Here is an 18,663-nt window from a genome sequence, read left to right on the forward strand (position 1 = left end):
ATACACACACACACACACACACACACACACACACACACACACACACACACACACACACAAGACAGTGACAAACAATGTTTCAAAGCAACAGTCTAAGACATTGCAGATGGTATCCTTCTGTGCATGATTGTCTTGGTGTGTGTGTGTGTGTGTGTGTGTGTGTGTGTGTGTGTGCACCTGCACTTCGGGACATTTTCACTCATCAGACTGCATGGGGAAATCAGAAAAGCACTATGTGGGGAAAAATGTGTCAGGATGCCTTGATTAACCTGCCCATGTTCCCCCGTGTCTCAAAGTTAAACAAATCAGAATATATATTATATTTGAGATTCTTCAAAGTAGCCACCCTTTGCCTTGATGACAGCTTTGCCCACTCTTGGCATTCTCTCAACCAGCTTCACCTGGAATGCTTTTCCAACAGTCTTGAAGGAGTTCCCACATATGCTGAGCGCTTGTTGGCTGCTCTTCACTCTGCAGTCCAACTCATCCCAAACCATCTCAATTGGTTGAGGTTTGGTAATGTGGATGCCAGGTCATCTGATGCAGCACTTCATCACTCTCCTTCGTCAAATAGCCCTCACACAGCCTGGAGGTGTGTTGGGTCATTATCCTGTTGAAAAACAAATGATAGTCCTACTAAGCTCAAACCAGATGGGATGGCGTATCGCTGGAGAATGTGGTGGTAGCCATGCTGGTTAAGTGTGCCTTGAATTCTAAGTAAATCACAGACAGTTTCACCAGCAAAGCAACCCCACAGCATCACACCTCTTCCTCCGTGCTTCACTGTGGGAACCACACATGCAGAGATCATCCGTTCACCTACTCTGAGTCTCACAAAGACAAGGCGGTTGGAACCAAAAATCTCAAATTTGGACTCTTCAGACCAAAGGACAGATTTCCACTTGTCTAATGTTCATTGCTCGTGTTTCTTGGCCCAAGTAAGTCTCTTCTTCTAATTGGTGTCCTTTTAGTAGTGGTTTCTTTGCAGCAATTCAACCACAAAGGCCTGATTCACGAAGTCTCCTCTGAACAGTTGATGTTGAGATGAGTCTGTTACTTGAACTCTGTGAAGCATCTATTTGGGCTGCAATCTCTGAGGCTGGTAACTCTAATGAACTTGTCCTCTGTAGCAGAGGTAACTCTGGGTCTTCCTTTCCTGTGGCGGTCCTCACGAGAGCCAGTTTCATCATCGCTTTTGCGACTGCACTTGAAGCAACTTTCAAAGTTCTTAATTTTCCTGATTGATTGACCTTCATGTCTTAAAAAAATGATGGACCGTAGTTTCTCTTTGCTTATTTGAGCTGTTCTTGCCATCATATGGACTTGGTCTTTTACCAAATAGGGCTGTCTTCTGTATACCACCCCTACCTTGTCACAAGACAACTGATTAGCTCAAATGCATTGTCTCTGTAGGATCTTTCCATCCATTATCCTGTTGTATGTCTCTCTAGGATCTCTCTAGGATCTCTCCATCCATTAACCCATTGTATCTCTCTAGGATCTCTCTAGGATCTCTCTAGGATCTCTCTAGGATCTCTCCACCCATGAACCTGTTGTATCTCTCTAGGATCTCTCCACCCATTATCCTGTTGTATGTCTCTAGGATCTCTCTAGGATCTCTCCATCCATTAACCCATTGTATCTCTCTAGGATCTCTCTAGGATCTCTCTAGGATCTCTCTAGGATCTCTCCACCCATGAACCTGTTGTATCTCTCTAGGATCTCTCCACCCATTATCCTGTTGTATGTCTCTAGGATCTCTCCACCCATTAACCTGTTGTATCTCTCTAGGATCTCTCCACCCATTAACCTGTTGTATCTCTCTAGGATCTCTTCACCCATTAACCTGTTGTGTCTCTCTAGGATCTCTCTAGGATCTCTCCATCTATTAACCTGTTGTCTCTCTCTAGGATCTCTCTAGGATCTATCCATCTATTAACCTGTTGTCTCTCTCTAGGATCTCTCCATCTATTAACCTGTTGTCTCTCTCTAGGATCTCTCTAGGATCTCTCCATCTATTAACCTGTTGTCTCTCTCTAGGATGTCTCTAGGATCTCTCCATCTATTAACCTGTTGTATGTCTCTAGGATCTCTCTAGGATCTCTCCATCTATTAACCTGTTGTCTCTCTCTAGGATCTCTCTAGGATCTCTCCATCTATTAACCTGTTGTCTCTCTCTAGGATCTCTCCATCTATTAACCTGTTGTGTCTCTCTAGGATCTCTATGATCTCTCTAGGATCTCTCCATCTACTAACCTGTTGTCTCTCTCTAGGATCTCTCCATCTATTAACCTGTTGTCTTGCTCTAGGATCTCTCCATCTATTAACCTGTTGTCTTGCTCTAGGATCTCTCCATCCATTAACCCATTCTATGTCTCTCTAGGATCTCTCTAGGATCTCTCCACCCACTAACCTGTTGTTTCTCTCTAGGATCTCTCCATCCATTAACCCATTGTATGTCTCTCTAGGATCTCTCTAGGATCTCTCCACCCACTAACCTGTTGTCTCTCTCTAGGATCTCTCCACCCACTAACCTGTTGTCTCTCTAGGATCTCTCTACCCACTAACCTGTTGTCTCTCTCTAGGATCTCTCCATCCATTAACCTGTTGTATCTCTCTAGGATCTCTCCACCCATTAACCTATTGTCTCTCTCTAGGATCTCTCTAGGATCTCTCCACCCATTAACCTGTTGTATGTCTCTCTCTAGGATCTCTCCATCCATTATCCCGTTGTATGTCTCTCTCTAGGATCTCTCCATCCATTAACCCGTTGTATGTCTCTCTCTAGGATCTCTCCATCCATTAACCCGTTGTATGTCTCTCTAGGATCTCTCTAGGATCTCTCCATCTATTAACCTGTTGTCTCTCTCTAGGATCTCTTCACCCATTAACCCGTTGTATGTCTCTCTAGGATCTCTCTAGGATCTCTCCATCTATTAACCTGTTGTCTCTCTCTAGGATCTCTCCACCCATTAACCCGTTGTATGTCTCTAGGATCTCTCCATCTATTAACCTGTTGTCTCTCTCTAGGATCTCTCTAGGATCTCTCTAGGATCTCTCCATCTATTAACCTGTTGTCTCTCTCTAGATCTCTCTCTCTAGGATCTCTCTAGGATCTCTCTAGGATCTCTCTAGGATCTCTCTAGGATCTCTCCATCTATTAACCTGTTGTCTCTCTCTAGGATCTCTCTAGGATCTCTCTAGGATCTCTCTAGGATCTCTCTAGGATCTCTCAGGATCTCTCCATCTATTAACCTGTTGTCTCTCTCTAGGATCTCTCTAGGATCTCTCCATCTATTAACCTGTTGTCTCTCTCTAGGATCTCTCTAGGATCTCTCCATCTATTAACCTGTTGTCTCTCTCTAGGATCTCTCTAGGATCTCTCTAGGATCTCTCCATCTATTAACCTGTTGTCTCTCTCTAGGATCTCTCTAGGATCTCTCCATCTATTAACCTGTTGTCTCTCTCTAGGATCTCTCTAGGATCTCTCTAGGATCTCTCCATCCATTATCCCGTTGTATGTCTCTCTAGGATCTCTCTAGGATCTCTCCATCTATTAACCTGTTGTCTCTCTCTAGGATCTCTCTAGGATCTCTCCATCCATTAACCCGTTGTATGTCTCTCTAGGATCTCTCTAGGATCTCTCCATCTATTAACCTGTTGTCTCTCTCTAGGATCTCTTCACCCATTAACCCGTTGTATGTCTCTAGGATCGTTGCTACCTGTGTCTGATGGGGCTCTTCAGTTAGATCTTGGTGGGGCTCCAGCAGGCCCAGCTGGAACAGGGAAGACGGAGACCACTAAGGACCTGGCCAAGGCTCTGTCCATCCAGTGTGTCGTCTTCAACTGTTCTGATGGACTGGACTACAAGGTACTGATTAGACTGACCAGCACAGAACCTTCTATTCCAGGGTTTCCCAAACTCAGTTCTGCCCTAGCACTGCACGTTCTGAGTCAAATAATCAGAGCCTGATGATGAGTTGGTTATTTCAATCAGCTGTTTGGGGAACCCTGTTCTCTCCCCCTCTTCCTTTACCCTTCTAATCCCAACCCTCTTTCTCCCTCTCTCCTATTGTCTTTGTTTTACCCAGACACTAACACTAGGGGACAGTGTCACCACAGCAGTGGATCTTCTTCATAATGAAGGATCCTGTTTTATTCCTGCTATCTGCTTAACCAATCACCTGTCTGTGTTGTAGATGATGGGGAAGTTCTTCAGTGGTCTGGCCCAATCAGGGGCCTGGTGTTGTTTTGATGAGTTTAACCGCATCGACATTGAGGTGCTGTCTGTCATCGCCCAGCAACTCATTACTATCCGCAATGCCAAGATGGCCAAGGTATACCCTCCCCTTTCCCCTGTCTGTCCCAATATCTTTACATTTAGAAACTGGGTGGTTCGAGCCCTGAATGCTGATTGGCTGAAATCCATGGTATATGAGACAGTATACCACCAGTATGACAAAATGTTTATTTTTACTGCTCTAATTATGTTGATAACCAGTTTATAATAGCATTAAGGCAAAAGGGCTGTATCCAGGCACTCTGCGTTGTGTCGTGCTTAAGAACAGCCATTAGCCGTGGTATATTGGCCAATAACCACAGCTCCTCGGGCCTTATTGCTGGAATATATCACAAATACTGTATATACTGGTACCTACAACTCACCACCATCCACAATGTGAAGATGGCCAAGGTATAGCTACACCTGGTCACCCACAGCCTTCCTAGTTCTAACCTCCATCCATCACACCAGTCAGGCAAGATTGATGTCCGCTCGGCTGAAGAAGTTGTTAGCCCTCTGAACTAAAGCCTGGATATCAGGTTTGTTTCTTCAGACCTCAGTGTAACAGAGGTAGTTTAACTAACAGAATCGTCTGTTCCTGTTGTCACGGTGATGTGTACACTACCTAAGAAAACGACACGGTAGATGCTCACAACCCGGTTCAGTCCTCCGTGTCATGTGGTCTCTGTCTTGTAGCTGTCCAGGTTCATGTTTGAGGGCAGAGAGATCAAGCTGGTGATGACATGTGCTGCCTTCATCACTATGAACCCAGGCTACGCTGGACGCACTGAGCTCCCTGACAACCTCAAAGCCCTGTTCAGACCCATAGCCATGATGGTGCCCAACTATGCCCTGATCGCTGAGGTAACTGGGGGCTGGGGATGTGTTACGATGCTGAGGTCATTTGTAGCTGGGGACCAGATCATTGACTTCCGTTTCTCCCCCTCCATGCTTCCATTCTCTCCTCCTCTAGGTGATCCTCTACTCTGAGGGTTTTGAGTCCAGTAAGACTCTGGCCCGAAAGATGACCCAGATGTACAAGCTGTGTTCTGAGCAGCTCTCCCAACAGGACCACTATGACTTCGGCATGAGGGCCGTCAAGTCTGTCCTCGTCATGGCAGGGTAGGACCCACAGGGGGTGCTATTCTATACTGGTCTAGGGTAGGACCCACAGGGGGTGCTATTCTATACTGGTCTAGGGTAGGACACACAGGGGGTGCTATTCTATACTGGTCTAGGGTAGGACCCACAGGGGGTGCTATTCTATACTGGTCTAGGGTAGGACACACAGGGGTGCTATTCTATACTGGTCTAGGGTAGGACACACAGGGGTGCTATTCTATACTGGTCTAGGGTAGGACACACAGGGGGTGCTATTCTATACTGGTCTAGGGTAGGACACACAGGGGTGCTATTCTATACTGGTCTAGGGTAGGACACACAGGGGTGCTATTCTATACCGGTCTAGGGTAGGACACACAGGGGGTGCTGTTCTGTACTGGTCTAGGGTAGGACACACAGGGGTGCTGTTCTATACCGGTCTAGGGTAGGACACACAGGGGGTGCTATTCTATAGTGGTCTAGGTAGGACACACAGGGGGTGCTATTCTATACTGGTCTAGGGTAGGACCCACAGGGGTGCTATTCTATACCGGTCTAGGGTAGGACACACAGGGGTGCTATTCTATACCGGTCTAGGGTAGGACACACAGGGGTGCTATTCTATACCGGTCTAGGGTAGGACACACAGGGGGTGCTGTTCTGTACTGGTCTAGGGTAGGACACACAGGGGTGCTGTTCTATACCGGTCTAGGGTAGGACCCACAGGGGGTGCTATTCTACAGTGGTCTAGGTAGGACACACAGGGGGTGCTATTTTATACTGGTCTAGGGTAGGACACACAGGGGTGCTATTCTATACCGGTCTAGGGTAGGACACACAGGGGTGCTGTTCTGTACTGGTCTAGGGTAGGACACACAGGGGTGCTGTTCTATACCGGTCTAGGGTAGGACCCACAGGGGGTGCTATTCTATAGTGGTCTAGTGTAGGACACACAGGGGTGCTATTTTATACTGGTCTAGGGTAGGACCCACAGGGGTGCTATTCTATACCGGTCTAGGGTAGGACACACAGGGGGTGCTATTCTATACCGGTCTAGGGTAGGACACACAGGGGTGCTATTCTATACCGGTCTAGGGTAGGACACACAGGGGTGCTATTCTATACCGGTCTAGGGTAGGACCCACAGGGGTGCTATTCTATACCGGTCTAGGGTTGGACCCACAGGGGGTGCTGTTCTATACTGGTCTAGGGTAGGACACACAGGGGGTGCTATTCTATACTGGTCTAGGGTAGGACACACAGGGGTGCTGTTCTATACTGGTCTAGGGTAGGACACACAGGGGGTGCTATTCTATACCGGTCTAGGGTAGGACACACAGGGGGTGCTATTCTATACTGGTCTAGGGTAGGACCCACAGGGGGTGCTATTCTATACTGGTCTAGGCTAGGACACAACGTTGTACCCACCCTGTTCAATCAAAGTTGCAAACCGGTATCTGTTAGATTTTGGGCGTAAAAACAAGGTACTTTTGAACTCGTCATGACCAGATAGGACACAGAGAGAAAAACAGAACTCTATACAATCAAAACCACCAGCCGGTATCTGACAGTTTCTGGGCTTATGAAAAAACAAGGTAAAGGTCACTTTATGTACAAATCAGATTGAAACGATACTCAGTTGTATCCTCATAGTGCCGTTTACAGATCCCCCTCTACCCAGAACCCTCTACCCTTATGCATTTTACAGCCACTTCTATGCAAATGTAAACCTTTGGTAGCATTCCCAATGGCACCATCATCCCTATGCAGTGCACTGCTTTTGACCAGCTTTATATAGGGAATAAGGTGCCATTTGGGACACAGACCTTATTGTCAAAGCTGAGAGTGACACAGTGCAGAATGGTGACAGGAAGAACAGACTAGACAAGGGAAATGCCTTGTTTCTCTCTGCAGGGCTGACTCAGAGAGAATAAGATAGTAGCATATGACCTCCTGCCTGGTCTACTGACCCGTTCCTCATCATACGACAGCTCCCTGACAGGAAGGACTGAGACACTGTATCAACATCATATTAAAGATGATTGGCATCATTCAGATCCTCCTGGTCTAGATGTGGTAGTGATGTCCCCTGTCTGTCCCAACCATCACACTCCTGGTCTAGATGTGGTAGTAATGTCCCCTGTCTGTCCCATCCATCACACTCCTGGTCTAGATGTGGTAGTGATGTCCCCTGTCTGTCCCATCCATCACACTCCTGGTCTAGATGTGGTAGTGATGTCCCCTGTCTGTCCCATCCATCACACTCCTGGTCTAGATGTGGTAGTGATGTCCCCTGTCTGTCCCATCCATCACACTCCTGGTCTAGATGTGGTAGTGATGTCCCCTGTCTGTCCCATCCATCACACTCCTGGTCTAGATGTGGTAGTGATGTCCCCTGTCTGTCCCATCCATCACACTCCTGGTCTAGATGTGGTAGTGATGTCCCCTGTCTGTCCCATCCATCACACTCCTGGTCTAGATGTGGTAGTGATGTCCCCTGTCTGTCCCATCCATCACACTCCTGGTCTAGATGTGGTAGTGATGTCCCCTGTCTGTCCCATCCATCACACTCCTGGTCTAGATGTGGTAGTAATGTCCCCTGTCTGTCCCATCCATCACACTCCTGGTCTAGATGTGGTAGTGATGTCCCCTGTCTGTCCCATCCATCACACTCCTGGTCTAGATGTGGTAGTAATGTCCCCTGTCTGTCCCATCCATCACACTCCTGGTCTAGATGTGGTAGTAATGTCCCCTGTCTGTCCCAACCATCACACTCCTGGTCTAGATGTGGTAGTGATGTCCCCTGTCTGTCCCATCCATCACACTCCTGGTCTAGATGTGGTAGTAATGTCCCCTGTCTGTCCCATCCATCACACTCCTGGTCTAGATGTGGTAGTGATGTCCCCTGTCTGTCCCATCCATCACACTCCTGGTCTAGATGTGGTAGTAATGTCCCCTGTCTGTCCCATCCATCACACTCCCTGGTCTAGATGTGGTAGATGTGGTAGTGATGTCCCCCTGGTCTGTCCCATCCATCACACTCCTGGTCTAGATGTGGTAGTAATGTCCCCTGTCTGTCCCATCCATCACGCTCCTGGTCTAGATGTGGTAGTAATGTCCCCTGTCTGTCCCATCCATCACACTCCTGGTCTAGATGTGGTAGTGATGTCCCCTGTCTGTCCCATCCATCACACTCCTGGTCTAGATGTGGTAGTAATGTCCCCTGTCTGTCCCAACCATCACACTCCTGGTCTAGATGTGGTAGTGATGTCCCCTGTCTGTCCCATCCATCACACTCCTGGTCTAGATGTGGTAGTGATGTCCCCTGTCTGTCCCATCCATCACACTCCTGGTCTAGATGTGGTAGTAATGTCCCCTGTCTGTCCCATCCATCACACTCCTGGTCTAGATGTGGTAGTAATGTCCCCTGTCTGTCCCATCCATCACACTCCTGGTCTAGATGTGGTAGTAATGTCCCCTGTCTGTCCCATCCATCACACTTCATCCCAGATTGACTCACGCAGCTTTTGTCTTGTCACAGGGTGAGCTGTTCATTTTACAGGTGTGTGAATAACAAGCCCTCTGACTGTTTGAGCCACCCTCTTCTGTCTGTCTCATTCACTTTTTACTACCGCTGTAAATCCAATGTAATGGGCCTGCCATTATCAGCCTGTGGGTGTGTGTGTGTGTTCCAGCACTCCACATTATTAATGCATGGGTTGGTGAACAGTCACTGGGGAATCATCATCCACCTTGATTAGCCGAGCTCTGGGAAAGGAGGGAGGGAGGATGACAGGAGGCGAGAGGAGAGGAATTCACTTCTACCTAACAACCTCCAACCAAGCTGTGTGTGTCTGCATGTGTGTTTGTGTGTAACAGAGAGATGGTGAGTGTGTTTAAAGTGATGTTTCAGTTCAGTGACCTTTAGACGACCCGGTGATGTTTCAGTTCAGTGACCTTTAGACGACCCGGTGATGCATTCAGTTCAGTGACCTTTAGACGACCCGGTGATGTTTCAGTTCAGTGACCTTTAGACGACCCGGTGATGTTTCAGTTCAGTGACCTTCAGTCAACCCGGTGATTTGTTAAATACATTTTACTTTAAATAGCTTATCCTTTTCATTGTATTGAAAAGTGACCTTTAGATTTTGACTCCGGAAGTGAGAGGGACCCCCACATTTATAGAGAATGCATTATGTTGTGTGTGTGACCCCCTGCAGCTCTTGAAGAGAGAGGACCCCCACATTTATAGAGAATGCATTATGTTGTGTGTGTGACCCCGACAGCTCTCAGAGGGACCCCACATTCATAGAGAATGCATTATGTTTGTGATGTTTCACAGTTCAGTGACCATTTAGAGAATGCATTATGTGATGTTTCAGTTCAGTGACCATTTATAGAGAATGCATTATGTTGTGTGTGTGACCCCGACAGCTCTCTGAAGGAGAGGGACCCCACATTTAGAGAATGCATTATGTTGTGTGTGTGACCCCCGACAGCTTTGAAGAAGGGATACATTCATAGAGAATGCATTATCATTTTGATTGACAGCTCTCTGAAAGAGGGACCCCACATTCATAGAGAATGCATTATGTTGTGTGTGTGACCCCTGCAGCTCTCTGAAGAGAGAGGGACCCCACATTCATAGAGAATGCATTATGTTGTGTGTGTGACCCTCGACAGCTCTCTGAAGAGAGAGGGACCCCCACATTCAAAGAGAATGCATTATGTTGTGTGTGTGACCCCCGACAGCTCTCTGAAGAGAGAGGGACCCCCACATTCATAGAGAATGCATTATGTTGTGTGTGTGACCCCGACAGCTCTCTGAAGAGAGAGGGACCCCCACATTCATAGAGAATGAATTATGTTGTGTGTGTGACCCCCTGCAGCTCTCTGAAGAGAGAGGGACCCCCACATTTATAGAGAATGCATTATGTTGTGCGTGTGACCCCCTGCAGCTCTCTGAAGAGAGAGGACCCCACATTTATAGAGAATGCATTATGTTGTGTGTGTGACCCCCTGCAGCTCTCTGAAGAGAGAGGGACCCCACATTCATAGAGAATGCATTATGTTGTGTGTGTGACCCCCGACAGCTCTCTGAAGAGAGAGGGACCCCACATTCATAGAGAATGCATTATGTTGTGCGTGTGACCCCCTGCAGCTCTCTGAAGAGAGAGGGACCCCCACATTCATAGAGAATGCATTATGTTGTGTGTGTGACCCCCTGCAGCTCTCTGAAGAGAGAGGGACCCCCACATTCATAGAGAATGTATTATGTTGTGTGTGTGACCCCCTGCAGCTCTCTGAAGAGAGAGAACCCCCACCTGAGTGAAGACGTGGTTCTGATCAGGGCTCTGAGAGACTCCAATCTGCCCAAGTTCCTCACAGACGATGCTGCGCTCTTTGGGTGAGACACACACACACACACACACACACACACACACACACACACACACACACACACACACACACACACACACACAGACAAACCAATGGTGTCCCACAGCTAATGTTAGAGCACTATGGAGAAGAATAGAACGTTCCACTGTTATATGGTCATCATGCCTCATCATGCCTCATCATGCCTCATCATGCCTCATCATGCCTCATCATGCCTCATCATGCCTCATCATGCCTCATCATGCCTCATCATGCCTTATCATGCCTCATCATGCCTCATCATGCCTTATCATGCCTCATCATGCCTTATCATGCCTTATCATGCCTCATCATGCCTCATCATGCCTCATCATGCCTTACTGACGTGTGTTTGTCCGTATGACGGCTCTCTGTGTGTTTCTGTATATGACGGCTCTGTGTCTGTGTGTTCTCTGCTCTAGTGGCATCATGTCTGACCTGTTCCCTGGCGTGTCCATCCCTGAACATGACTACGGTGTTCTCCAAACCACCATCCTGGAGTCTCTAGTGAAACGCAACCTGCAGCCCCTACCCAGCATGACGCACAAGGTACTGACTGACCCTACCCAGCATGACGCACAAGGTACTGACTGACCCTACCCAGCATGACGCACAAGGTACTGACTGACCCTACCCAGCATGACGCACAAGGTACTGACTGACCCTACCCAGCATGACCACAAGGTACTGACTGACCCTACCCAGCATGACCACAAGGTACTGACTGACCCTACCCAGCATGACCAACAATGTACTGACTGACCCTACCCAGCATGACCAACAAGGTACTGACTGACCCTACCCAGCATGACCAACAAGGTACTGACTGACCCTACCCAGCATGACCACAATGTACTGACTGACCCTACCCAGCATGACCAACAAGGTACTGACTGACCCTACCCAGCATGACCAACAAGGTACTGACTGACCCTACCCAGCATGACCAACAAGGTACAGACCGACCCTACCCAGCATGACGCACAAGGTACTGACTGATCCTACCCAGCATGACCAACAAGGTACAGACTGATCCCTTCCTCTCCCTCCCTCCAGGTGATCTCTGTATGGTTGTAACCCTCTCCCTCCCTCCAGGTGATCTCTGTGTGGTTGTAACCCTTCCTCTCCCTCCCTCCAGGTGATCTCTGTGTGGTTGTAACCCTTTCTCTCCCTCCCCCCAGGTGATCTCTGTGTGGTTGTAACCCTTCCTCTCCCTCCCTCCAGGTAATCTCTGTGTGGTTGTAACCCTTCCTCTCCCTCCCTCCAGGTGATCTCTGTGTGGTTGTAACCCTTTCTCTCCCTCCCCCCAGGTGATCTCTGTGTGGTTGTAACCCTTTCTCTCCCTCCCCCCAGGTGATCTCTGTGTGGTTGTAACCCTTCCTCTCCCTCCCTCCAGGTGATCTCTGTGTGGTTGTAACCCTCTCCCTCCCTCCCTCCAGGTGATCTCTGTGTGGTTGTAACCCTTTCCCTCCCTCCCCCAGGTGATCTCTGTGTGGTTGTAACCCTTCCCTCCCTCCCCCAGGTGATCTCTGTGTGGTTGTAACCCTTCCTCTCCCTCCCTCCAGGTGATCTCTGTGTGGTTGTAACCCTTCCTCTCCCTCCCTCCAGGTGATCTCTGTGTGGTTGTAACCCTTCCTCTCCCTCCCTCCAGGTGATCTGTGTGTGGTGGTAACCCTCTCCCTCCCTCCCTCCAGGTGATCTCTGTGTGGTTGTAACCCTCTCCCTCCCCCAGGTGATCTCTGTGTGGTTGTAACCCTCTCCCTCCCTCCAGGTGATCTCTGTGTGGTTGTAACCCTTCCTCTCCCTCCCTCCAGGTGATCTCTGTGTGGTTGTAACCCTCTCCCTCCCTCCAGGTGATCTCTGTGTGGTTGTAACCCTTCCTCTCCCTCCCTCCAGGTGATCTCTGTGTGGTTGTAACCCTCTCCCTCCCTCCAGGGTGATCTCCCTCCAGGTGATCTCTGTGTGGTTGTAACCCTTCCTCTCCCTCCCTCCAGGTGATCTCTGTGTGGTTGTAACCCTTCCTCTCCCTCCCTCCAGGTGATCTCTGTGTGGTTGTAACCCTTCCTCTCCCTCCCTCCAGGTGATCTCTGTGTGGTTGTAACCCTTCCTCTCCCTCCCTCCAGGTGATCTCTGTGTGGTTGTAACCCTTCCTCTCCCTCCCTCCAGGTGATCTCTGTGTGGTTGTAACCCTTCCTCTCCCTCCCTCCAGGTGATCTCTGTGTGGTTGTAACCCTTCCTCTCCCTCCCTCCAGGTGATCTCTGTGTGGTTGTAACCCTTCCTCTCCCTCCCTCCAGGTGATCCAGCTGTATGAGACCATGATAGTACGTCATGGTGTGATGTTGGTGGGGCCTACAGGTGGAGGGAAGACCACGGTCTACTCCATCCTGTCTGATACCTTAGATACCCTGTGGCAGGCTGGCCACGGGAAACACAACCCCTTTACCTCCCGGTCAAGACATACGTCCTCAACCCCAAGTCTGTCACCATGGGAGAGCTCTACGGAGAGGTACGCCTGGCTGACAATTCATCTGTGCACTAACAGACTCACATACTGTCGTTTCATTTCAACCATTTGATGCCTATGATGTACTGAGGGCTTTGCGGATGTTAATAAAGCTATAGGGGCTGATTCTCTTGACCTCTTCTCACTGCAGCTCTCTGCTCCACTTACAGAACCACTGACCTTTATTTTAACCTGACTATTGTTTCTGGTGTTCTCCTTTAAGATCTGGAAAGTGGCGCATGTCCTCCCCCTACATGAAGGAGGAGATCCTTCTGACTTAGATAACTACTGTCCAATTTCCCCGACCAACTTTTAGCGAAGAACTTTTTAAACTTCTCACTGTTCTTAATATGAACCAATCCGGTTTTAGACCTGGACACAGCACCGGTTCAGCTTCTACGGTTATTCTAGGTGATGTGTTAAATTGCTTGGATCATAAAAAAATCATTCTGCTGCCTTATTTATAGACCTTTCCAAGGCCTTTGACACTGTTGACCATCACATTATCATTCAAAGGCTGACTGAAATAGGTCTGGGTCAGGCTTTTGCAAGTGGTTTGAGAATGATCTGTCAGACAGACCTCAATGCATGATCTCTGATGGTGTTCAGTCTAGTTTCCTGGATATTACAAAAGGTGTACCGCAGGGGTCTGTACTGGGACCTGTTCTCTTTACTATTTATGTCAATAATACTGGTCTATCTGTTAACTTGTAATATTCATCTGTATGCAGAAGACAGTGTTTACTCACTCACTTGCTATTGGTTTTTACCAATGTGTATATACAAACATAGGTCACAAAGTGCATAACATGAGCCCCTAACCTTTAATCCCTGACCCCTACAGGTGAACATATTGACCCTGGAGTGGCGTGACGGCCTGATGGCGCTCAGCGTGCGAGCGGCCTGCAATGACACCAGCGATGACCACAAGTGGATCGTGTCGGACGGTCCGGTGGACGCGCTGTGGATTGAGAATATGAACACGGTCCTGGACGACAACAAGATGCTGTGTCTGGCCAACAGCGAACGCATCAAACTGACCCCGTCTATACACATGGTGTTTGAGGTCAGAGAGGGGTCAGGGGTTATAGGTTAGGGGTCCCTCTTCATTGCGTTCTAGTGTTGATGACAATCGGGACAGTCACTATGGACGTCTTTGACATGAACAGATAATAGTGACATGTTAAAGATCCAGACTTTGTAAATGCTCTGCAACCTCTGTGTTGTGTGTCTCAGGTCCAGGACTTATCGGTGGCGTCCCCAGCCACAGTGAGTCGCTGTGGGATGGTCTACATCGACTCTAACGAACTCAAATGGATGCCCTATGTCCAGACCTGGATCACTGGCCTGGCTAAAAAGGTGATTTGCCAGTCTCCTTAACATGGTCCAGACCTGGATCACTGGCCTGGCTAACAAGGTGATTTACCAGTCTCCTTAACATGGTCCAGACCTGGATCACTGGCCTGACTAACAAGGGGATTTACCAGTCTCCTTAACATGGTCCAGACCTGGATCACTGTTCTGACTAACAAGGTGATTTACCAGTCTCCTTAACATGGTCCAGACCTGGATTACTGGCCTGACTAACAAGGTGATTTACCAGTCTCATGGTCTAGACCTGGATCACTGGCCTGGCTAACAAGGTGATTTACCATTCTCCTTAACATGGTCCAGACCTGGATCACTGTTCTGACTAACAAGGTGATTTACCAGTCTCATGATCCAGACCTGGATCACTGGCCTGGCTAACAAGATGATTTACCAGTCTCCTTAACATGGTCCAGACCTGGATCACTGGCCTGGCTAACAAGGTCCAGACCTGGATCACTGTTCTGACTAACAAGGTGATTTACCAGTCTCCTTAACATGGTCCAGACCTGGATCACTGTTCTGGCTAACAAGGTGATTTACCAGTCTCCTTAACATGGTCCAGACCTGGATCACTGTTCTGACTAACAAGGTGATTTACCAGTCTCCTTAACATGGTCCAGACCTGGATCACTGTTCTGACTAACAAGGTGATTTACCAGTCTCCTTAACATGGTCCAGACCTGGATCACTAGCCTGGCTAACAAGGTGATTTACCAGTCTCCTTAACATGGTCCAGACCTGGATCACTGGCCTGACTAACAAGGGATTTACCAGTCTCCTTAACATGGTCCAGACCTGGATCACTGTTCTGACTAACAAGGTGATTTACCAGTCTCCTTAACATGGTCCAGACCTGGATCACTGGCCTGACTAACAAGGTGATTTACCAGTCTCCTTAACATGGTCCAGACCTGGATCACTGTTCTGACTAACAAGGTGATTTACCAGTCTCATGGTCCAGACCTGGATCACTGGCCTGGCTAACAAGATGATTTACCAGTCTCCTTAACATGGTCCAGACCTGGATCACTGGCCTGGCTAACAAGGGGATTTACCAGTCTCCTTAACATGATCCAGACCTGGATCACTGTTCTGACTAACAAGGTGATTTACCAGTCTCCTTAACATGGTCCAGACCTGGATCACTGTTCTGGCTAACAAGGTGATTTACCAGTCTCATGATCCAGACCTGGATCACTGGCCTGGCTAACAAGGTGATTTACCAGTCTCCTTAACATGGTCCAGACCTGGATCACTGTTCTGACTAACAAGGTGATTTACCAGTCTCATGGTCCAGACCTGGATCACTGTTCTGACTAACAAGGTGATTTACCAGTCTCATGATCCAGACCTGGATCACTGGCCTGGCTAACAAGATGATTTACCAGTCTCCTTAACATGGTCCAGACCTGGATCACTGGCCTGGCTAACAAGGTGATTTACCAGTCTCCTTAACATGGTCCAGACCTGGATCACTGTTCTGACTAACAAGGTGATTTACCAGTCTCCTTAACATGGTCCAGACCTGGATCACTGTTCTGACTAACAAGGTGATTTACCAGTCTCCTTAACATGGTCCAGACCTGGATCACTAGCCTGGCTAACAAGGTGATTTACCAGTCTCCTTAACATGGTCCAGACCTGGATCACTGGCCTGACTAACAAGGTGATTTACCAGTCTCATGGTCCAGACCTGGATCACTGGCCTGGCTAACAAGATGATTTACCAGTCTCCTTAACATGGTCCAGACCTGGATCACTGGCCTGGCTAACAAGGGGATTTACCAGTCTCCTTAACATGATCCAGACCTGGATCACTGTTCTGACTAACAAGGTGATTTACCAGTCTCCTTAACATGGTCCAGACCTGGATCACTGTTCTGGCTAACAAGGTGATTTACCAGTCTCCTTAACATGGTCCAGACCTGGATCACTGTTCTGACTAACAAGGTGATTTACCAGTCTCCTTAACATGGTCCAGACCTGGATCACTGTTCTGACTAACAAGGTGATTTACCAGTCTCATGGTCCAGACCTGGATCACTGGCCTGGCTAACAAGGTGATTTACCAGTCTCCTTAACATGGTCCACACCTGGATCACTGGCCTGACTAACAAGGTGATTTACCAGTCTCCTTAACATGGTCCAGACCTGGATCACTGTTCTGACTAACAAGGTGATTTACCAGTCTCCTTAACATGGTCCAGACCTGGATCACTGTTCTGACTAACAAGGTGATTTACCAGTCTCATGGTCCAGACCTGGATCACTGTTCTGACTAACAAGGTGATTTACCAGTCTCCTTAACATGGTCCAGACCTGGATCACTGGCCTGACTAACAAGGTGATTTACCAGTCTGATGGTCCAGACCTGGATCACTGGCCTGGCTAACAAGGTGATATACCAGTCTCCTTAACATGGTCCAGACCTGGATCACTGGCCTGACTAACAAGGGATTTACCATTCTCTAAACATGGTCCAGACCTGGATCACTGGCCTGGCTAACAAGGTGATTTACCATTCTCCTTAACATGGTCCAGACCTGGATCACTGGTCTGGCTAACAAGGTGATTTACCAGTCTCCTTAACATGGTCCACACCTGGATCACTGGCCTGGCTAACAAGGTGATTTACCATTCTCCTTAACATGGTCCACACCTGGATCACTGGCCTGGCTAACAAGGTGATTTACCAGTCTCCTTAACATGGTCCAGACCTGGATCACTGTTCTGACTAACAAGGTGATTTACCAGTCTCATGGTCCAGACCTGGATCACTGTTCTGACTAACAAGGTGATTTACCAGTCTCCTTAACATGGTCCAGACCTGGATCACTGGCCTGACTAACAAGGTGATTTACCAGTCTGATGGTCCAGACCTGGATCACTGGCCTGGCTAACAAGGTGATATACCAGTCTCCTTAACATGGTCCAGACCTGGATCACTGGCCTGACTAACAAGGGGATTTACCATTCTCCTAAACATGGTCCAGACCTGGATCACTGGCCTGGCTAACAAGGTGATTTACCATTCTCCTTAACATGGTCCAGACCTGGATCACTGGCCTGGCTAACAAGGTGATTTACCAGTCTCCTTAACATGGTCCACACCTGGATCACTGGCCTGGCTAACAAGGTGATTTACCATTCTCCTTAACATGGTCCAGACCTGGATCACTGGCCTGGCTAACAAGGTGATTTACCATTCTCCTTAACATGGTCCAGACCTGGATCACTGGCCTGGCTAACAAGGTGATTTACCATTCTCCTTAACATGGTCCACACCTGGATCACTGGCCTGGCTAACAAGGTGATTTACCATTCTCCTTAACATGGTCCAGACCTGGATCACTGGCCTGGCTAACAAGGTGATTTACCATTCTCCTTAACATGGTCCAGACCTGGATCACTGGCCTGGCTAACAAGGTGATTTACCATTCTCCTAGCATGGTCCAGACCTGGATCACTGGCCTGACTAACAAGGTGATTTCCTGCGCTGATCACATCTCTACTCCATCAGAATATACATCTACCATGTCTTCATAATCATAACGCCCCTCTGTGGAAGTAGCTGTGGGCTCAGTCAAGCCTGTTTGGAAATCTGTATTCTCATGTTATCGTTCTGTGAAGATCACAGAGAATGTCGCCTGTCTCAGACCAAAGACAGAGATGTATCTAACTATATAGATGGCTAGAATGGTACTCCTACCGTCAGTGTCAGCAGATCCATCATAAACATCAACCACCACAACACATCACCTCTAACCTCTAACCTTTACACATCTCTCTTGCATCATTAGAGGAGGATCCTGTGAACTGTCCCTGTCTTTATGATAACTGTCTTTAAATGGTTGTATATCCTTCCTCGTACTGCTGCTGCTGTTTCTGTTATGTTATACAGAGCTGTTATATCTGCTGTTGTTTCAGATGATGTTACAGACCTACAGTGTTGTCAGAGATGGGTTATATCTGCTGTTGTTTCTGATG

General features: G+C 48.2%; 1 protein-coding gene across 1 annotated transcript in view; it reads left to right on the forward strand.

Moving 5' to 3' along the window:
• LOC112240403 (dynein axonemal heavy chain 6-like) overlaps positions 1–14,664 on the forward strand; it is a gene marked incomplete at its 3' end in the record, with an annotated part of 61,541 nt that extends 46,877 nt beyond the window's left edge. Inside the window, 11 exon segments of the mRNA XM_042317337.1 lie at positions 3,711–3,735; positions 3,738–3,871; positions 4,200–4,337; positions 4,979–5,146; positions 5,256–5,404; positions 10,683–10,790; positions 11,224–11,350; positions 13,097–13,222; positions 13,225–13,308; positions 14,150–14,371; positions 14,542–14,664. Coding sequence (XP_042173271.1) covers positions 3,711–3,735; positions 3,738–3,871; positions 4,200–4,337; positions 4,979–5,146; positions 5,256–5,404; positions 10,683–10,790; positions 11,224–11,350; positions 13,097–13,222; positions 13,225–13,308; positions 14,150–14,371; positions 14,542–14,664 — 1,404 coding nt within the window.
• Between the last annotated feature and the right edge of the window lie 3,999 nt (positions 14,665–18,663).

This window comes from Oncorhynchus tshawytscha, unplaced genomic scaffold (genome assembly GCF_018296145.1).
Source record: "Oncorhynchus tshawytscha isolate Ot180627B unplaced genomic scaffold, Otsh_v2.0 Un_contig_280_pilon_pilon, whole genome shotgun sequence".
NCBI classification, from domain to species: Eukaryota; Metazoa; Chordata; class Actinopteri; order Salmoniformes; family Salmonidae; genus Oncorhynchus; species Oncorhynchus tshawytscha.